Raw genomic sequence first — 22,483 nt, 5'->3', positions numbered from 1 at the left:
GATACTGATTTTGTGCTGCTTGAGTGGATCAAACACACATAGAGATCATACAGCACCTTGAGTTATAGCGAATCATAAGTCATAACCGCGGGCTACGAAACCGCAACCACAGTACAAAGAGCCATAGGAGAAGAAAAGAAGAAGAACCATAGAAGAACCGATAGCGCCACAGACATGCACTGTTGCTGCAATAATGATGAAGCTCAAGAACCCAGAGCCGTATAATCAGTAAAAAAAAATGTATCATTTGGATGGATCCTATATGTTATTGATCTGTGATTTGGATACTGGTATCCTATATGTTATTGGTCTGTGCTGGTCTGTGGTGATTTGGATTTCTTAATTCTTTCACCATCGAACTCGTAAAAGTGAAAATAAGCCAGTGAAAATATTTTAAATCGCTTTAGTATTTCATGTGATTGTGCTGAGAAATGACTATTAATTTGTATTCAAGTTCATTGCACTAGAAGAGAACTAATTCGTTAAATTTATCAGGTAATAAATTAGGCAAAGCAGCCGTTGTGGCAAGTCGCCATTTTGTTAAAACGTATTTCATTTTGGAGCACTTGGAGCTTCTACAATCGCTCATCACTCAATTTTTATTTAAATTCTCTAAAGTTCTCATAAAACTATGGCAGAAAATACTTCTAAAGAACCCCCGATACAAACTTTGAGTGGCATGCCACCGAATACCAACCCATGGATGTATGGTGTCTATCACCAATACAATGGGTATCACGGTGGCATGTTCCCGCAGTTTTACAATCAGCAGTATTTCAACCAAATGGGTAATAATGGAGCATATCAAAACGACAACCAACAATATCAAAATAAGGACGTGAAACCTGGTTTCGGTCATCCTCAATTTTCCAAACCACCTCCGCCTTTGTTAGGAATGTCTCCATTCGATGCGAGCCGCCCGTTTAGTAACCAGTCTCCCATTAGATTTAATCTTGCCGGCAATAGAAAATCTGCTCCTCTTCCTCCAAATGAAAATCCTCTCTTGGCTAATAACAACAATAATAATAATGCTAAGAAAAAACGAAAAAAGGGGAATCAGGCAATTAATGAGGCAGGGACTGTTTTGATGCCTCCGTTGCCGGACCATCCGCCCCCACTGCCTCCGTGTCCTCCACCAGATCTTCCCAAACCACCCCCTCCTCCACTCGATGTTCCTTTACCTCCCCCTATAGCGACTGAGGATATTCCTGAACCACCAGAGGAGCCCAAGTGCGAGAATAATGAGAAAGAATTTGAGAATGTTGTTCCAAATGACAACTCTTCAAACTTCTTTAAATCTTCATCAATACAAAACTCAGCAGGTACCTGGCCTGATAGCTTAGAAAGGTATATAAAAAGATGTTATGAGAAATGCAGAACACATATTGACCGTGATCAAATTGATATATGTTTGAAGGGTCGTATTACAGCTGCTGCTAACAAAGATGAGATTTGGACAAGGAATTGGGATGATGAGCCTATACCTAGTGTACATAGTGAGAGAAATAATTTGTCAGTGAAACCTGTTCGGGGTACATTGTCATTGTACCAAAAATGTGAAGCTGTAGAGTTAACCAAGAGCAAGTCATTGGGTAGTAGGAATTTTAATACTCATAAAAACTCACCTCAGAGGAGAAGGAAAGCACATTCCAGGAGTCGGTCTAAGTCTAAAAGTCCTCCAAGAAAAAGACACAGGTAATTTTACAATTAAATTTTTGTCTTAATGGTCCTCAGTTGTAATTTAATTGGGTACAATTGATGTCCAGCACAATGTTCAATGTTCATAATTCTCATTGCCATCAACTAATAGCAGTTCACTGCTGGACAGGTCTCTTGCAGGGATTTCCATATGAGATGGTCTTGCGCCACCTGAATCCAGCTTTTCCCTGCAACTCATTTGATGTTGTCTGCCCCCTATAATTTTTATGGGTATGATAAAAATAATGATAGTATTAATATGTGAATTTAAATCTTATTTGTTTTTGCAGCACATCGTCTGCATCTAGTGATGAGATTGAAGAAAAAAAAAGTTTTAAGAACAAACCTCGCCAGAAGGTTAAGGACAGACTTTCTCTGGACCAGAAGAAACCAGAGAAATATCAGAAAAATATCAAAAAGAAGGCATTTAACCAATTTAATGTTGAGGAGTTCCAAGGTAATGCTGAAAAATTACAGAAAAGAGCACAAAGATTTGGTAATGCAAATGTTCCCACCATAGCTAGTTCGTTACAGGCTAACCGACCTAGTGAAGTTAATAAGCGACTGGAACCCTGCCCTAAAAAGCCAATTATTCAGAATACAGAAGGGGATTATGAACTAAATAACATGCATATAGTGGGGACATGTACAGACATTGAGAAGTCCTTCTTAAGGTTGACAAAGGCACCTGAAGCATGTGAGGTTCGCCCGGTCACAGTGCTGTGGAACTCTCTGAGAAATGTAAAAGAGCGATGGATAAACAGGCAAGATTATAGATATGCATGTGATCAACTGAAATCAATACGGCAAGATCTAACAGTAAGATTAACTATTTTTATTCTAATACAAGTTAGCATTTGACTGCTATCTCACCTGGTGCTAAATGGTGCAGTCTAAGATGTAAGTTAACATGGAAGGGGTTAACATGGGGGGTCAGGTTCATTAAACCTATATACCTGATTGGTTTCTACGTTGAACCCGGGACATCCCACTTATAATACCACAGGGCTCACCACTGTTAGGGAAGTTGAAACTATAGTTTTCCTTTTTTTTCCTTTAAAAGAATATTAGCCATGGATGGCCCTTGACTAACATTCCCAATTCCCTTCCAACTAAGCGTGAAGCTTGTGCTAGGAGTAGGTACGACAATAGTGCAACAGGTGGGGTTTAAACCGGCGGCCTTTTGGATTTCAGTCTACACCTTTAACCGTTGAGCTATTGAGGCTTGATGATGATGACGATTTGATGATGTTTTGCAGTTTATTGTTTTTATGTTAATTTGTTTTTGATAATTTGATTTGGTTTAAAAGGTGCAAGGAATAAGAGACAATTTTACAGTAGAAGTATATGAAACACATGCCAGAATAGCCTTAGAGAAAGGCGATCATGAAGAATTCAACCAATGTCAAACGCAACTTAAAATGCTTTACACTGAGCTTCCAGATTGCAGGGCTAATGAGGCAGAGTTTAAAGCTTATAGGATTCTGTACTATATATTTACAAATAATACTTTGGGTATGTATTACCATACTAATATTTTTCTTCTTCTTTCTTCTCTTTTGGAGTTTGGCCATCGGTTTGTCATATTATAATTTCCTGTCTTTCACCAAACAGAAAAGTTGTGCTATGTTGGCTATCCCAGTCCATTCTCTAATGTTTCTAAGCCACAACTTTATACACACTAATATTATAAAGGCGAAACTTTGTATGTGAGTGTTTGTTTGTTACTCTTTCACACAAAAACTATAGAACAGATTTAGTTGAAATTTGGAATGGAGATAACATAGGCTACTTTTTCCTGTTGAAATCAATGGTTCCTGTGAGATTTTTAAACATATACACGCGGTCGAAGTCACGGGCATCAACTAGTATTATTATACAGATACCAACTAGCTGATGCCAGTGACTTAGTGTGGCCACGGTAATATATAGATAACATTACCGTGGTGTGGCATTAGGTATATAAAAATCTTGTGGGAATTTTTTGGGATAAAAAGTATGACACTTGTTCTTCTTCTTCTTCTTTTCTTGTCTATGGCTCTATGTACTGCGGTTTTGTTGTCCACAATAATTCCGCCAATGTCAATTCAGTGGAGAAAACATCGTTGTAATTTGGTTCTTGAATTCCTTTCATGAGAGACTTTTCTTTCTAACCCACAGACTACAGTGTATATAAACCTTTGTTAGACCTAGACATCACAAGGACAACACAAGTTGTTAGTTTATACATTGGACAATTAGTATGATTTTAGTTTAACATAAAGGAAATATAACAATTAATAATATCATGACCGTTAAAACATTAAACATTGATGTTAGAGATACATTATAATTTAATATCATACAAATTAATATAGTTGCATAGACATCTTAGGATCAAAGGGTTAGGAAAAGAGAGGAGATAAGGGAAATGAATTGGGCGAGGGATATTATGGGGTAGAAACTCGTACAAAGATATGGGGTGGTTAGTACAGTTGAAAAATATGTTCCCTCATCCAGACCACATTCACAAAGCGAGCTATCTCTCACCCTGATTTTATTTAAAAACACTGGGGAGCATATGTGGCCTAATCGTAGCCTACATAGAACGGATATTGTCCTTTTATTTAGTTTTTTGGATTTGAAAAACAAGGGTTTGCGGGGAATATTGGGCTGGATATATCTATAGTGTTTAGCTATGTTTAATTGGGTAGTATTCCATCTTACATTCCAGTCCTTATGCATGTAAGTTTTAGCCAGAGGGATGAGGTCTCTTGGGAAGATACAGCTGTATGTTGGGGATCCTAACTGTATGGCTTGCTTAGCCCACATATCAGCTTGTTCATATGACACTTGTTGAGTAGCTCAATTGCAGTAGAATGACAGCACAATGTCAGCTGGTTGATTCCGTAAAAACCTGCATCAATCATTATTACAATAGTGAGCTAGCGTCTACCAAAATCAGACTTATATCCATGCATCAATCTGTTGCTCCATTGCAGCTGTGATTGAAAAACAAACAAACGCTTTTATATTCATGATATAAAATTGGGATTTTTGTGTGCAGACCTGGATATTTTGTTTTAATTTTGTTTGAACACTTTTACATAAACCTGAGAGTATTGCATGATATGGGGCTTAAATTGTTGATTTTGCAAAAATAGATTATTATTGCACAACTTTATCAGCAATATTAGGCTACATAAGTCACATATATTTTAATGTACTATTACAGTAAATACTATCTTTCTATTATAATGCAAATAATGGGTAGTTACCACAATTAATACGATAATTCAGTATTAATCCTGGTATATACCTGTTGATACATTGTAGTATGTTGTTAAACCACAAAATAAGCAATCATTAAACCATTTTTTTTTACAGATCTTACTACAATTTTCCAATTCCTATCCAAAGAGGATAGAGAAAATGAATGTATCAAGCATGCATTGAATACGAGATGTGCATGGGCCACAGGCAATTTGCACAAATTTTTCACACTGTATAAAACAGCTCCGATGATGGCATCATATCTCATGGATTGGTTTGTGGACAGGGAGCGGAAAAAATACCTGAAATTCATCATAAAGTCGTATGTTTACTGCTATTTTTTATGTTTTATTTTATTTTGGTGTTTTTAAGGTAACTTCTAACATTTTCATCTAAGCCTCAATAGACTAATGCATGTTTTTTTGTATGTAGGTATGTTTCACTCGCAATCCTCCCACAGACTTGTATGTTAAAATTATTCAAGACATTATGTTACTTATCTGCTTGTTGAATCAAACAAAACGTTTATTTAAAGGCTCCTAAATTAAAAAAAAATATATATTACGAGATGAAGAAATGGGTTGATTTGAAATCTATACCGGCATTTATATGCCGCCATGCGATTTAGCGTTCTAGCACGATGCCGTGCAGGTGATTAAAAATATCTAAATATATAAAAGGATTGACTGACTGACTGATCTATCAACGTACAGCTCAAACTAAGCTATTATGACGTATCCATCCGCTAACAAAGGATTTTTGAAAATTCAAGCCCTAAGGGGGTAAAATAGGGGTTTGAAGTTTGTGTAGTCCACGTGGACGAAGTCGCAGGGATAAGCTAGTGGGTTTATAAAACTGCCTTACCCCTTTCAAAGTAGCCCACTTCCATCTTAGGCAACACTCACTGATATGTTTGATTGCAGTCAAGGGTTAACTTGTCACTGAACAAAAAAGATAAATTTAAAGAGCACTAAAACTTGAAACCTTGTTGATTATTAATTTTTCACTATTTATGTCACACTGAAACATTTCTCCTTCTGTTTTGGTTTCACCGATGTCCAACCTCATGTGGTTGGTGTTGTTTTATTAACCTTTTATTATATGTGCAGCTACAGGCCGAGTGTTCCCGTGGACTTCATAGTTCGTGAGCTGGCATTCGAATCGACTTCTAAATGTAATGATTTTTTGCAAACATTCAATCTGTCGTATACTGGCAGCGATCAGAATCATATCGATTGCAAGGCCAGCCTCTCAGTATTGCAGAACAACATCTAACATACCACTTATGCATTTGTGCATAGCCGTCCTGTTAAAGTGAAATATATTTTATGTGTCATAATGTAATGGCACATAGTGGCAGGGTCAACAGTTGGGCAGAGCTTCGGCAGTCGTTATCATGGCCAATATAGTTTTCACGTTCGTTTCGTTAGGCGCAGGCGGCGACACAATAATTCTTATAATATTCAGCTGACAAGTTTGGAATTTGTGGCAGTTTTAGCAAGAATCTTGATTTTATGAAGAAATGCTTCAAGTGTGGCGTGGCAGCTGCTACAGAGCAATTTGGAGGTTTTAGTGCATAGACATTTCAGCAGTGTTAAAGACTTCAGAAAAAAGCAAATAGTGATATCAAATCGTTGATGTTGTGTAAATAATGATTTTGTTCTGTTCATAGGAAAATTAGTAATTATTAAATTTGTACATAGTGTTAAAGTATGATCTTAAAGTCAATATAATGATTTTTTGTAAGACTTGTTTTATTTATGGTACTAAAGGATGGACTTGAATATTACTTTTTATGATTTATAGTGTGGCGAATTCTGTAATCTGTAGTACACATCTGTTAACTAAATTGACAGGTCTAAATCTCTATCCGCAGAAAGAAGTTAGCATAGTGTTCTCTCTGTTACATAATCCCATACAAATGATAGAAGCAACAATCTCAGTGTTTGAGATTGTTGCCTCTATCATTTGTATAAGATTACCAATTACCATTACCATTGTATTATTTTGAGTCATCAACCAATCACAAACATGTTTTCAAAAAACATTCGAAATTCAATTCGAAAATTAGAAGTTAGTTATTTTGAATTTCTCTATCATTTGTAAGGTATTAGAAAGAAAGAAAGAAATTATTTGTTACCTACATAACCGAGAAAAAGCGCTATACCCTACTAACTTCTTTCCGCGGATAGAGTATAGTACTATCCTTTTCCACAGAAAGAAAGAATTATAAACAGTCGTTTTAATTTAGTTTGGAGATTGTGTACAATAGAATATATTATTATTCCCAGTTGGGCGTCCTAGTCAGGGGACAGCGGTTCGATCCTGAACAGCACCTCTAACTTTTCGGAGCTATGTGCGTTTTCAGCAATTAATATCACTTGCTTAATGGTGAAGGAAAACATCGTGAGAAAACCTGTACGCCTGAGAGTTCTCCAAGGTGTTCTCAAAGGTTTGTAAGTCTGCCAATCCGAACTTGGCCTTCTGAGAGTTGTGAGCCGCCGATATCAGTTTAGAGAATTGTGTAAGACAGCAGGCCCACAGAGTAGTTCGATCGCAATCACCTCTCGAATTTCGCTTACTATTGGCTAAAGTGCTTTTGCAACAAGAAAACATACAATAAATTCAGCCAATTACAACAATTTGCGGTTGTAATAATGATTGATGCAGGGTTTCCGGTATCTACTAGCAGAATTAACTTAGCCACTTTGACTTACGAGTGTTTCGGAACAGCGAGCGTTTGGTGGCCATCGGATACGTCCACAATTCGCCTTCGTTGCTCGGTCTGTACATGGATCTCAGGAGCTTCATGTATACCCGTTGCGTGGTACAAATGCACACCAACCAGGCGCCCCTCCTGCGTTTGGTGTGATAAAAGCGCGACGCCCACAGACGTTTGACGGAATAAAGTTGCGCCGAGCCGCGGCTTTTTAGGGTTCCGTACCCAAAGGTTGCCTATTAACGGGATCCTATTACTAACCCTCCGCTGTCCGTCCGTCCGGCTGGCTGGCTGCCAGCGGGCTGTATCTCATTAAACCTAATAGAGAGTTGTGTGTACTTCTATTGCCGTTAAAACAACAAATAATAAAAAACCATTTTTTAACATTTTTATTTAGCCTGAGATTCATAAATAGGTAAGTTCAATTTTTAAGATAACAAAAATTTACATTAATATTATACCTATTATGTAACCATCACCTACACTCAGTACCTTAATATTATCTATACTAATGTTATAAAGAGGATAAATTTGTTTTGTTTGTAATCGATATACTCAACTACTGAACCGATTTTAATAATTCTTTGAGAAAGCTACTCCAGAAGTAACACTAGGCTAATATTATTAATTATTATTATGATTAATATTATGTATACCTACCTAGATGATTTTAAATACATATCACAAATTGCGGCACCGGCAGGATTCGAACTTGCGTCTCCTGGGATCGCCCTCAACGTTCGAACAGCTAAGCCACGGTTCGCTTGCTGCGACGAAGTGAGTGACAAAATTTGTGATATTAATGTATATTCACTCGGTACTGAAGCGACTTATTGCTAATTAAAATTATTTAGACATTTCCTTAAAGTGTTGGTAAAAACTATCATAAAAATAAAATTATAAATATACCTAAGTGTATCAAATTTTACCCGAGCGAAGCCAATTTAACTAGTAAATAATAAAACTAAAGATTCACATTGAATTGAGATCTTCTTTCATTTGCAGCGTTCCGTACCCGAAGGGTACCAACGGGACTATTACTAAGCCTTCGCTGTCCTTTCGTCTGTCTGTCAGCGGCCTGTATCTCGTGGACCGTAATCAGTCAGTCAGGCAGTCAGCTTTTCCTTTTATATTATATATACAAATTTTAAAGGCGAACTGTAACAACAAATTTTAAAGGTGAGGCTTTTGACATGACAGTTGACCCATTAGTTTAAAATTGCGCGTGATGAGTCATTTTATACGGACTATATGTACCTACGTTAGTTCGTTAAACCGATAGACGTTGGGGTCCCAAGGTGCTGGAATAGCGACCTTGCACCGGAAGACGCAGCGTTGGAACACCCCCACTAGGTGGACGGACGACATCAGATGAGTAGCAGGGAGCCGCTGGATTGGACCGTGGCTTGTGAAAGTTCCTACAAGAGACCTATGTCCAGTATTGGACGTCTATCGGTTGATGATGATGATGATGATATGATTAAAACTCAACTGCACTAATGAAACATTCACGCTGGCTCCACACGTTGGCCCCAACACTGTTCCGGCCATAAAATTATGTTGAAAACTGTTTTCTGCTTGTTTGATACTTAGCCTTTGACATAAGTATTATAACGCGTAAAATTTAACTCTTCATGCGCCATTTTAACTTTTTGTGTCAAAACAAGTCCTAATTTTGAAATGGGTGAACCGTATTTTTGACATTATACTTTTGATACATAGAGTTAAAATAGCGCGTGAGGAATCATTTTGAATGAACTATACAAATAAAGTCTTAATAAAGAATTTACGATTGCTCTGTCTACGGAATTTCATTGACTTATATTACTTTGTATGGACTGGGTTATTGAATAAACAAAATGGCACAGACTCATTGGTGCTTATGCACCAATGCAACCTCAGTGACGTCTGGATTTCAAACGGGTCGTTCATTAGTATCTAAGAGCTGGCGCTGATTTATTTGGTTTCTAAACTGAAAAAGTTTGATCTTGTTAATTTATATCGATAACCGAATTTACACAATTATCTACAGTGGTAGTGCAAACATAAATTCAACAAAACAAGTTATGAGATCTCTATGTATGAGATTCATAAGGATTCATCACACATGACAACCTGTCAGTTAGATACTCTTTGATTCATAATATATGTTTGACGTTTTTTGGTGCAAACTCACAAAAGAACTAACTACTATACTTTGTACAGTTTAACTTATCTTTTAAAACAAAATTAATAGCCACATTTTCTTATCAATCTTACACAAAATATGGAATGGTTTTTAGAAATGTGGTAAACAAACTTTTCCAGCAAAAAGTTCCGATATTACGGTAATCCACAGAGAGAGAACAAATAATATATACGAAATTCCAACTTGGTGACTGTTTGGTAGTTGATATGGTTGACCTCCAATCTCATCCACGTGGAATCCCATGGGAAATATCACAGCAGCAAGGCAAAACACAACCACTGGAATAAAACAAATTATGTTACTTAATAAAATTATTATTTAATATGAAAATATTTATGGCGATGTGCATATCAATTTTATTATTCTTAATAATAATTTTCTGGTGGGAGGCTTCGGCCTTAGCTAGTTACCACTCTACCGGCAAAGCCGTGCTGCCAAGCGATTTAGCGTTCCGGTACGATGCCGTGTAGAAACCAAAAGGGCCCATGGGTTTAATAAAACTGCCATATCCCTTCCAGGTTAGCCCGCTTCCATCTTAGACTGCATCATCACTTACCACCAGGTGAGATTGCAGACAAGGGCAAACTTGTATCTGAATAAAAAAAATGAAACAGAAGGCATGATTATGAGATGAAGGTACGATGATGAGAGATTATGATGCCTGTGACTACGTTCAGGTGAATTACCTGGGTATCTTTAAAACAAGAGTGAATAGGCATCTTCTAGGTAAACGCGTCCCATCTTAGGCCGCATCATCACTTTCCATCAGGTGTGATTGCGGTCAAGCGTTTGCCTATAATAAATTAAAAAAAAAAAAGTTTAGGTTTTTGAAAGTGTCATGGGAACTCTTTGATTTTCCAAGACAAAAAGTAGCCAATGTCTGTCCCTGGGATGCAAGCAATCTCCACACCAAATAATATCAAAATTGGTTACACAGATGGACTGGGAAAAGCTAGCAGGACAGACGTACTTTTGTCTTTATAATATTACTAGATGATGCCTGTGACTTCATTACTCCTAGGTTAATCCTCTACTTGTCATTGAAAGTGCCATCATAATAGGTTCAGCCGTTCTGAGGATTAGTCCGTTCAAATAAACAGACGGATAATTTTTTTTAACATATGATTCAGTTGTTGACAAAGTGATTGACATAGCTCAACGAATTAGCCAGCTGAAGTGGCAGTGGGCAGGCCACGTCTGCCGCAGAACTGATGGCCGCTGGGGCAGACGTTTTCTGGAGTGGAAACCGCATATCGGCAAGCACAGTGTGGGACGACCTCCAACCTGCTGGGCTGACGACCTTAAGAAGGTAGCGGGAAGTGGGTGGATGAGGAAGGCAGCAGAAGTCCAGCAGTGAACGCAAACAGGCTGATTAATTGATTGATTGATATGATTCAGTTATGGTACAGTTCAAATAACCATATTTTAGCTTAATTTGTGGTAGTTATTTTGAAAGTAGACAGACACTTCAATTTTGTTTATTAGTATTAGTATAGATTTGAGTGCATACTTGCGGCAAATCCAACCCAGCGTGCATAGGGTATCACATTTCTGTCAAAATGGCTTGAGGCTAGTAGAATGACAGTTGTCGTTATGCAAATGCATCCCATGAATATACATATTAAGGCCAGCAGCCATTCAGGTTGCAGGTCTGGAGTGAAGCACACTTGGGGACGGTTGTACAGTGTCATACAAGACCACATCAATCCAAGACGAGTATCACCTACAAGACAAGAATTTAGTTTAATGGTAGTAGTGTCCCAGTTAATAATATGATACACTTTTGATTGAAAATGAATACCTAAAATATCTTTGGTGGGGGTAGTTCTTTTTAGTGTTCCGAACTTCAAAAGGAAAAACGGAACCCTTATAGGATCACTTTGTTGTCTGTCTGTCTTTCGGTCTGTCAAGAAACCTACAGGGTACTTCCCGTTGACCTAGAATCATGAAATTTGGCAGGTAGGTATTTCAAATCAGTCTCACTATACTTATTGACTAAAGAAATTACAAAATGTCTCAGTATTCCTATTTGGAGTGATTTAAAAACGCCTGATAAAAATTAAAATCGACGCTATCTTACAGAAAATAGCCACAACAAGCCATAATGAAACAATATCTAGTGGTCAGACCGATAAAGAGGATGTAATATTGAGTCGAGAATATTATTGAAATAAACAATCGTTTTCTTGGTAGCTGTATAAAAACACAACAGGAATACCGAATAGTGATACAAGTAGTATCAGTATTACCGTCAACAGGAAAGCTCAATGGGAATGGACCCACCAGACTTAAAAATGAGTCTACATAATATGGACATCTTTAACATAGATGTCAGTTTTATTTTTTTGAAGAAAAATGATAATTACAAGTTGAATAAATTACAACTCATATTAGTTGTCAGTCGTCATCATCTCATGATAGCAAAAGTAATTCTTTGCCCCTGAAAATGTTTAGCAAGAACTATGTAAATAATTACACCCAATCATCTTCTATCTTACCACCAACATCTGTGATTATCCAATCTGGCATTGCCAGGCTTACTATTGCAAAAACATCAGCAGCCATGAAAAGTGTTCCGGAGATCACTGTAAGCTTATCCATTTTGATGAATGAAAGCCGCAATTCCTCACAAACAGGAAGTTTTTTTGGTCTATTTACATATTACTACTGACACTTTAGTTTATAGTAGGTTATAGCCTATAGGTAGGTACACTTAACACCTAGTATATAGTAGATAATCTATGCTTAACACTGAAATGTTATAGGTAAATATTCTTATTTTTACAAAATTATTCATGAAAATATGAATTTAGTATATAGCATTATTAACAATTGATCTCTGAGTTTTATTTCTGGTCGGTGTCTTTGAGACAATACCACAGATTAATAGCATAACTTGGGTCTGGGACCGACATGGGGAAGGCATGGACAACCAAAGAGTATAATATAATCACTGTGGACAACCTTTTTCTTTGGGCTTTGGGGGGACAGACCTGTGCCTTGGACTTGGATCACCTTGGATGAATAATCTATCTCTATGGGACAGACAGCGATAGTGTGTTATCTATGGTGACATTGGACAAGATGGCGGCGTTAGTTCTGATTTTCGCCATGCGCCAAAAGAGCCTTGTCGCACTTGTACATAAAGTTAAGAAGCCGAAGAATGGATGAGTTGAAAGTTTACTCTTTTAATAAAAAGAGTATTACCTGTTTGAATTAAATGATTTAACTTTGACGGACGGATGGAGGCTTAATAACGGGTACGGTACCCTAAGACAAGCAAGTATAGATTTTTTTGATATTTTGCACGATAATTCAAAACCTATTATGGATAAAAATAAATAAAAATTTGTTTTAGAATGTAGAGATAAAGCCCTTTCATATCATTTCTCACTTAGTATATATTTTAATTTTTTTTGGTGATGTAGTAACCACATATTCTCCACGGTTTTCGGATTTTTTATCTCGGGTGTTTTATGTTTTGTTTTGTTACTATAAACCATAGCTATAAACAGCACCGGATTTGAATTTAATCAAATATAGTTCATTAATTAAATAATTTAATCTAAGATATAGTCTTACAAAACTAATTTTGTAAAAAAACTATAAGTCCCGCAGATTGCTAATGCGCGTGGCCACATGCTAAAGTAAGGTACCATTTTAACCGACTTCAAAAAAAGGAGGAGGATTCGTCGGAATCTTTTTTTTTTTTTTTTTTTTTTTTTTTTATGTATGTTCCCCGATTACTCGAAGACGCCTAGACCGATTTTGAAATTCTTTTTTTTGTTTGAAAGGGTATACTTCAAAGTTGGTCCATTTAAATTGGTGAAAATCTGATGAACATCTTCGAAGATAGATACTGGAACTCCTCAACGGATAAGAGTAAATTGCTCGCGATCAGTGTAATAGCTTAGTAAACAGTAGATTTTTAACCAGTCATAGCATAATTCCATGGGACCACTAAAAATTGTGAAATAATTTTTTTTTACAAAAAAAAAAAAACCGACTTCGATACACAAACACTAAAAATTGAAAAATAATTTAATTAATTACCGAATATATTATGTATACAAGAGTTAATATAGTTCCATAATAATATTTTTTGGGGTCGGTGCCATTGTGGAGTCTCATAAAAATATGAAGTCTAGACGATTCGCGCAGCTAAAGCTAATTGGCACCGGCACCAAAAAGTATTATTATGGAACTATATTAACTCTTGTATACATAATATATTCGGTAATTAATTAAATTATTTTTCAATTTTTAGTGTTTGTGTATTCATGTATGCGAGCCCCCTAAAAAGAATTTAATTAACAAATACCAAAATTTTAATTGTTACTCATTTCGTCTACGATCTAGATACATGTGACACGCGGACAGACAGACAGACAGACGGCAGAGTGACATTATTAGGGCTCCGATTTTACACTTTGGGTACGGAATCCTATAAAGAATTTCTAAAAGAACTTTTGAACCCTTGAAGTCCTACCACAGAGCACAGTGATAGATGCCTATTTATGACCTTGCTCTTCGTACCAAGAAGAACCGAAGAATTACCTACATCTAAAGTAAAGAGAAAGATGATACTTATGCGTTTGTATCTTGTTTTTACTCATCGCCGAATTTTATACGCCACTAGCTTATGCTCGCGACTTCGTCCGCGTGGACTACACAAATGTCAAACCACTATTTCACCCCCTTAGAGGTTGAATTTTCAAAAATCCTTTCTTAGCGGTTGCCTACCGTCATAACTGCTGTCAGCCCGATCCGTCCAGTAGTTTGAGCTTTGCGTTGATAGATCAGTCAGTCAGTCAGTCCAGTCAGTCACCTTTTCCTTTTATATATTTAGATGTTCTTAATAGGAACGTAACATGTCTATCGTAGAATAATATTATTTAGGACAATCAAAAATGTAGGGTAAAAATAAACAAACACAATAATATGTTCACGAGATTTTGCTTTATTTTAATCTTGCTTGTTTCAATTATACTACTAATTAATAATTAATAAATAATATTTTATTTCAAAACCGTTAGAGTAGCACATTTTCGTCAGTAAAGAATTATGTTTTTCTCATTTTGAGCTTAATTTAAGTTAAATAACAGTAAAAAGATCTTCTTTGTTATTTTTTTGTATTTTATAAGTGGCTTCGAGCTGTAGTCATATTATCGTACAATACCTAGGTACCTAGTCCATTGGTACCCTATATATCAATGTACTCTGTGTCCATTGGTTCGCAAAGTTTGTCTTCCCAGCTGGTAGGATTACGCGGTGGAGCCGAAGAATTGGCCGTATTAGTAGTTCCTGTAGAAGCATGTCATCTGGCTCATTGATTTGGAGCCAGGGCATACGTTTCTGAAGTTCTTGTCTGAAAAGAATAGATAAGTACAAATAAATAGTGTAATTTAGGCTAGGTATACTAAACAATTTCATAAATATATAAATGTTATCGTGCCAGTAGAATAGAAATATTATTATTCCACTAGACTTTTGTCCTTTTGTATCGTCAAAATTCTCTATCACGGGGGGGGGTGCGGAATGCGTTTACAATCAAAAAGAATCAGCAAGAAACTCGGCGGGGCTTAATTGAAGAAGATGATAGCCAGTTGACACTTTTTGGGGATCCGAGATTCGATCTCGGGCACGAAGTTTCGGAGTTAGGTATGTGCGTTTTAAGCGATTAAAGTTGCTTGCTTTAACAGTGAAGGAAAACATCGCGACGAAAACATCCGTAATTTTTTCCAAGATCGGTGAAGTCTGCGTTAGGATCTCTCATATCTCGTCGAGAGGAGATCAGTGAGCCGGTGATGGGTTGATCACGATTGTTTAATTAAACTGCCATAATTTGTAAAATAGATGCTTTGGAAGCATCTTAGTCTCGCCGTATTTTATATAGTTTTTGACACACATATTTCTAAGCGTGCATCAAGGCCTTTGACTGCATCTTCATTTAGCAATAGGTATGTAAGATCGTACCTATCTAGTCAAGCATTAGACATTGAGTAAAAAATGCAGCAATAAACAAAGTTAATGGTATCAGGTATGTCTACTATCTATATTTAATTACATTAATACTGACCTATACTTAGGATGGCTGATTGCATAAACCCACGGGTCGATGCATGCTACAGCTTTGCACGTAACCGCAGGTATCATTGTTACCTGAAAAACAGCGTGAATTTTCTTAGGCATGTTTTTCAGAAGAAAGATGGGCTGACGACATTAAACAACTTTTATTTTACTACCATTTGCTCGCTATTTCGATCGCGTGGATATATTAAAAATGCCGCGGAAGCTTTTCGTTCTTCTTCTTATAAAAGTAGGAATACTTTACACTTCTCCTGGTAGTCTTTTTATATACTCGTATCTCAAACAAAAAGGAAGGAATAGAAAAAAACCATTGTTTGAGAATTGATATGCCTGTCTGTGATTTCGAAAAACTAGTTATCCAATCCAATTTAAACCTAAACACAGACGTTTGTCGCAAACAAAGTCACAGGCAAAAGCTGAACGAAAGCATGTTGTTTGCCATCGCAATCTCTACGGAATATATTTTATTGGTTTTCTACAAACAATATCATAGGTAGTCTATAGTCTACACTTAAGTATAATTACTAGCCTATAACGAGACATTTTACCACGATTAATAGCCCCGCCCCCATCTGGTGACAGAAGGGCTGACTCATTTTTTGCGCAACGGATCAGACTGGCTTCCAGTGCGGAAATGCAGCCAGTATTCTTGGCATCATTCCACGCGGGCATGATTGGTACAGTAATTAGACAAGGCTAGTTTTAAGTTTTATTGTAATGCTTCCAATTATAATAGTTCGAAAAAAAACAAAAAAAAAACTACTTAGCTTAACAATATAATTTCAAGTTTACAAGGGTAACTTACGCCCGGTGTCAGTAAGGCCTGGTCGCCGAAAGCCCCTATGAGCGACATAACGCCGTAGGGCGTCCATGAAGCTACGTAGAGGAAACACACTGTAAGAGCCGCCTTCGCTATTCTAATTTCAGCCGACTCTGCTGCCGCATTTTGATTTGATCGTAGAGATTCTACGTTCATTTTTTTTGCTTGTTCTCTGGAAAGGTTTTTTATTCAGTAATTAGGTAAATAAAATAGTAAAAAGTTTTTTAAGTTAAGTGGGTGCAGGACGGTGCTTTCTTCATGCAAACGTAGAAGGGTAATTACTACATTATTTGATATTGTACGCTCAAACTAAGTATTATATTGATTTGTCTCGTCATTATCTAGATTTATTGAAATATAAAACATTGAAAAATATTGATTTTAAAGTTGCGAAGCCTCAAAATATTCCTATTTTAGCACTAAATTTATGCTAACTATGGGCGTAAATAAATAAGACAAGGGTTATGAAAATTCTAAAACAATTAACATTAGACATACATAGTTATTTATTCACTCAGTTGAAATAACTTTACTTTGCAAACATAAATTCAGTAGTTTTTCTCAACAATACTTTTCCTAACCCTTTGGCGCGCTTGATTTCATTGAGGAGTTAGTCCGTTCTTCATCTCCACAGATATTCATCAGATCTTTACCAAATTGAAATGAGACCAACAAAACAAAAAATAATCCTCAAGATCATTCATGATTGACGGAGTATCGCGTAACAAACATACAAAATAAAGAAACCTACAGTCGAATTGAGAACCTCCTCTTTTTTGAAGTTGGTTAAAAAAAATGATATTCGCGAGAAGATAAGGAATATTCATTAGTATAACGTTAGATTATTATATTTATTATACCTCAGTGCTGCTTCGTGCGCAAATACTTGTTTGACGAGGCCACTGTAGTAATATAGTATGAAGCCATAGGAAAATATAAGTGCTGACGAATATGCACGCTACAAACATTTTTGTCAAATGTGTTTTTAAGGTAGTCGAAGCTGCAGGATGTTAAGTAACCCTCTGAAAACAAAGTCAGCCATTAATTACAAATTCTTTCATAAGCTAGAAAATAAAAATTATTTTATGTCCGACAACTACCTACCTACCAAATAGCAGCATTTGAATCGCGTGGCTACATAGTCCGTACAAAATGAGAAGTCACACGCCATTTTAGCTATGTGCAACTGCAGTCAACTGTCTTGCAATGTACGATTTCCCCTTGATTCCCCTTTATAACAAGGACTAAAATCAATTGATGTTGGAATCCCCCTCTACTGATATTTATTATTCTAGGACTAAAATCGTATTTTTAACATGACAGTTGACACAAAATGTTAAAAATGCGAGTGAGAACATATTTATGCACTATACTAAGTAATTATTTATTACAAGTTAAAAAACTTGACATCGTACATATTTTACAGCACTGTCGGCTCATTACGACATTATTGTCAGTCGAATAATAAAATTGCGCCAATTCACTTGTGTCACATAGAAACCCTAGCTGAGCTGGCTTTAGCTGAGGCTACAGACACAGGGATTGTCGATAAAAATAAGTAGTAAAATTTTTCTTGTTTAAGAGGTAACGGGAGGGTACCTACCTATTCATCTTACTTATTAGATCTTACCTGGTACGAACCGACCCCAAATTTTGAACAGTGGTAGTAAGGACCAAGGCGTAGCTAAATCCATATACAAGTTATCATCAGAAGGCTTTACCGCGCGACATCCGCCCGTCTAGTGGCCGTGTTATCGTCGAATGTCTGAAAAATAAAAGAACTTTAAACTGAATATTCATTTAAGGTTATAGGTAAGGTTTAAGGTAACAATGGTAGAAAACCTTTCTTTATTTCTTACAAATTACGTATTAGTTTCATGGATATTTAAAGAACTTCTTTTAGGACTTACTTATTATATTCCAAGGGATAAAAGTTTTATAAAAATAAATATGTACAACTAAGTATTCGAAAATATCACTTCGCTTTTGACCGTTCTCGTCATGGCTTGTATGAGCTTTTGTGCTTTTGGTAGGTCTGTTATAATGTACATAAAATAAATAAATATAATATTATTTAAATAATGTACATACTACATACATATTACTCATATGATATATATCAAAACATTTAATTTACCTGTCATAAGCTATGCAAGCGTTAGTCAAACCAGCACCAATGCCGCTATACGAGCCAACGAGAGCAAATATCTGGCAGCCCAGAACGCCCGTGGCGAAACCTCGGTTGGCACTGTTGTAGATGAAGATCGGAGCTTTCGCCATCATTATGAAATCCAATATTGCTAAGTTTAGGATTAGGAGGTTGCTTGACGTCCTTAGACATTTTGTACTGTGGATCGTAGAAAATCTATTGTTAGTTTTTTTTTAAAATAAAATAGTATCAAGCAAACGTCACTGGTGTTAAGTGATTAGTGATTACCGCCGTCTATGAACATTGGCAATCACCAGAGACACAGCGCCAGAGTTTTTTTAAATAATGAAATAATAATTATAGAAGAATTTTATGCCAAGTAACTTCAAGAAAACTTATGTGAACTAGTACGGCTAGGGTTTCGACACCAGCTGAATGTTTTGGCCTGACTCCCAAAGGATCATCTATTCAGCGTCAGCAACATCCATGATGCTGATGCGCTATAGAAACGGGTGGGGCAAGCCCTCAAAGCACGCGTAGCAAACCAAAGTACCAAAACTTTCACTGATTTTTGAACTACTTTACTTATAAGTATTTTATCGATAAATTTGATTATTAATTGTTGCTTTAGTACGAGTATGTATTACTGATGTCGACGATTCCGGAAACGTAGTAAACTTACGTAGAAAATATGAATATGACGAGTCCATTTCCAATCAAGGCCGCGGCGGTAAAAAAGCAGTAAAGTAGTGCGAGGGCTGTGTGTGCGCTGGCGGGGGGTGCCGAGTATGACATCCAGTGTTCTGGTATAGCCGCCAGGTCCTCGCCCTCTAGGCCTTCAACCAACATTCTTGTGCCGTCGATCGATCTAAAATAAACCGTATGTATTTAGGAACGGGTGCATGTACAATAGGTACATGCTAGGAATAACGTCACAGAATAATATATAGTTTACGATTTTTAAGCTTTCGTAGGTTTCGGCTATAGACTGGAATAAGGTATTTCGCGGATGGGGCCGAAAACTTGCCAGGCAGAAGTCGAAGGTTTAGATTTGTAGAATAGAAGTAAGTGGGCGCTATTTTGCGGAAGTCCATACAAGATTCATTCGACTTGTAATCTGCTAAAAACCAACAAATCGTACAGCGTGTAGATTATACAGCGGCCACTCTCCCCACTACGAAATATGCAGGAAAAGTAAGAAAACCAAGCAAGAATACGCACCACGACAGAACACTACACAATCTTCAAAAACACCTTTAACGCACAATTTCACTCCTACACCCACCAATGTAGACTATACTAACTTTTTTTAACCGACTTCTTTAGCGTTTAAACTACCGTGAGTGATTCCATTCTAAATAATATCTGTCCCGGCTACTACGGTACTACGGTATACTAACTTTATAACTTTGAATTGTGAGTGATTATATCAGAATAATTAAGATTGTAGGTCGGTAGTTCCTTATAATTAGCTCTGGTCTATGCTATCGGTATTGCTGAGGATTGCCTCCAATCCATGGGCCAGCATGTTAGGCTTTGGGACTATAACATATCAGTGAAATTACTCTCAGCAGTCACTGACGCTGCCTTTTGTAGGAATTTTCTTAGTCTCTTAGTTATGGTTATGGTTTTGGTGGAATAATATAAATATAAATATGTATGAAAATAAAGAAATACTGGTGGTATGTCTCAACATATCCATGCCTTGCTGCGCACCCTCCTACTTTCTACAGTGTTATAACTAATATTATGTATCTCGTTGTTGGACATATGGTTTGTAATGACTGGTTTGTAACAAGAATTAGGACACATTATAGCTAACTTTAAATGGTTTGAAAAAAAAGATACGTACCTTAAAGGCGCAAAGTAAGCACCGTAGGTTTTTAAATTTTGGGTGTCGTTGTCCATGTTGAGTGTGGGTATCATCTTGTGAGCAGTCCTCGGTAGTTTGCGCGGCCTACCACAGACTGACTGCTGGCCACCCCGCAAGTTGCTTTTGTTTTATATCAACAATACCTTAACAAGATTTCCAGGATTATCTATATCCACACGACCATGATAGGATTAGTCGTGATTTCACTGACATAGTTCTGTGCTGATTTGTGCGTGATAAGCAAATAATGGTTACGGGCGTCAGAATTATAGGAAACCTTACTAATGAAATTATCTGTTTTGTTGGTTTCATGAAACTTAATTGAATTTAAAACTTTCATTAATACATTTATAAAAAAAGTATTTCATCAATATGAGTTACCTATGTGGGAAAGATCCTCAATAATAATGAGCTGAAGGCTAAAAGATATGAAAGATTAAACGGTAACTGAGCGCTAGTTTTCAACGTGTTTTCAACGATAAATGCAATTCGCGTCAAGTTATACGCAAGCGTAATTTAAGGATTCAAATTCATTCATTTTATATTTCTGCTGAGAAGGGAGAGGTAATGGAACGAAGTCCAATCTCTAGTAACTCCCGCGTCTCATTGATGGGGTATGTCGTTCCAACGTCTACCTAGTCTAACAACACTGCGCTTTCCGGTACGAGGTCCGCCATTCTAGTCCCTGGTACCCCAAAGTGCTCTGGTTCTTCTAGTAATGTCCTCATTTCTGATTTGATCACGTAGAGACCCCAAGCTTAGCTCTCTCCCGTTGCTCACTGAGTGACTTCCGACTTTTCTTATCGAAGCCCACAGTAAGCGAGCATGTATCAGATCTATATGAGTATGTTTATCACTGGCAACGGCGCTGTCATCACTGTTGCAAGACTTTGGTCTTCAAGCCAGGTAGAGATGTGACGAGAGATAGCACAAAGATACATATTACTACGCTTGGGTTGCTACGGCAGTACACTAGGGAAATTGGTCAAAAAGATCAGGACGGCTTGCGAACGTAGGTATATTAAACAAAATAGGATCTATGGTAAAAGCGTTGTATTTCTCAATGCCTATCTTGCTTGACCATTCTGCATAAAAACTAAACGCCTCTCAAATTTGTACAGGCTTAGGATAGTAAGCAAGTCCTTGGTTATAAAATGAGACTATGCTACGAGTAGGAAATGCATGCTGAGAGATGCAAAACAAAAACTAAATAAGTTCATCGTCAACAACTTTAATAGACATCACAACAACCACTTGGATCATGGATCTACACTATGTTAAATTAAACATTTTTTTACAAATTACACATAATTAAACCCTTTAAGTACTTAATTTTGATTAAGTACTTAATGAAAAAACTATACGTTCCCGTCGATATAAAAAACATTAAGATATATAAAGTTATTACACATATTGGCGGTTCAGTCAGAGGGAGACTGAGTCATGAATTTCAACATCCATTTCGCTAAAATTATTTTCAGTTTTTTAAATAAATTGTCATTAATTACATATTCAATATTATATTCTACATGTTTGATAGAAGCAGGCGTTACTTTGCGGAAGTTCATGATACACAATGAACCAATCTTAAATCGCTCTAAACTCCAAAACGAAATCTGTAAGGTACAATGTGCAAGCATGCAATATGCACCCTCGCCGTCCTTTCTTTTTCCCGCTTTTTTAGTAGTGGAGGA

General features: G+C 36.8%; 3 protein-coding genes across 4 annotated transcripts; 1 reads left to right on the top strand and 2 right to left on the bottom strand.

Annotated features, from left to right (window-relative positions):
- The first annotated feature begins 324 nt into the window (after window positions 1-324).
- LOC117988056 (leukocyte receptor cluster member 8 homolog) lies at window positions 325-6,696 on the top strand. The gene is made up of 5 exons (XM_034975144.2): window positions 325-1,695; window positions 1,989-2,517; window positions 3,009-3,213; window positions 5,065-5,272; window positions 6,060-6,696. Exons 1-5 carry the CDS (start codon window positions 632-634, stop codon window positions 6,223-6,225), a joined length of 2,172 nt encoding a protein of 723 aa, XP_034831035.1. The 5' UTR covers window positions 325-631; the 3' UTR covers window positions 6,226-6,696.
- Window positions 6,697-9,930: 3,234 nt separating this feature from the next.
- On the bottom strand, window positions 9,931-12,757 carry LOC117988058 (uncharacterized protein C16orf52 homolog A). 2 transcript variants are annotated; one of them, XM_069502835.1, is made up of 4 exons: window positions 12,610-12,757; window positions 12,356-12,577; window positions 11,368-11,580; window positions 9,931-10,135 (listed from the first exon to the last, which is right to left on the bottom strand). In XM_069502835.1, exons 2-4 carry the CDS (start codon window positions 12,456-12,458, stop codon window positions 9,948-9,950), a joined length of 504 nt encoding a protein of 167 aa, XP_069358936.1. In that variant the 5' UTR covers window positions 12,459-12,577; window positions 12,610-12,757; the 3' UTR covers window positions 9,931-9,947. The 2 variants fall into 2 exon arrangements, with proteins under 2 accessions (XP_069358936.1, XP_034831037.1); XM_034975146.2 differs by having other exon boundaries at window positions 12,356-12,738.
- A 2,040-nt stretch (window positions 12,758-14,797) lies between these two features.
- Window positions 14,798-20,920, bottom strand: LOC117988057 (opsin-2-like). The gene is given in 11 exon segments (XM_069502833.1): window positions 14,798-15,225; window positions 15,937-16,019; window positions 16,753-16,939; window positions 17,628-17,699; window positions 17,701-17,739; window positions 17,741-17,789; window positions 18,398-18,477; window positions 18,479-18,532; window positions 18,905-19,114; window positions 19,599-19,784; window positions 20,769-20,920. Coding segments are annotated over 11 exon segments (1,215 nt in total). The 5' UTR covers window positions 20,843-20,920; the 3' UTR covers window positions 14,798-15,044.
- Window positions 20,921-22,483: the final 1,563 nt, after the last annotated feature.

This window comes from Maniola hyperantus, chromosome 14 (genome assembly GCF_902806685.2).
Source record: "Maniola hyperantus chromosome 14, iAphHyp1.2, whole genome shotgun sequence".
Classification (NCBI taxonomy): Eukaryota; Metazoa; Arthropoda; class Insecta; order Lepidoptera; family Nymphalidae; genus Maniola; species Maniola hyperantus.
The sequence above is the reverse complement of the archived record's forward strand: the minus strand, read 5'-3'. Positions and strand labels throughout refer to the sequence as shown.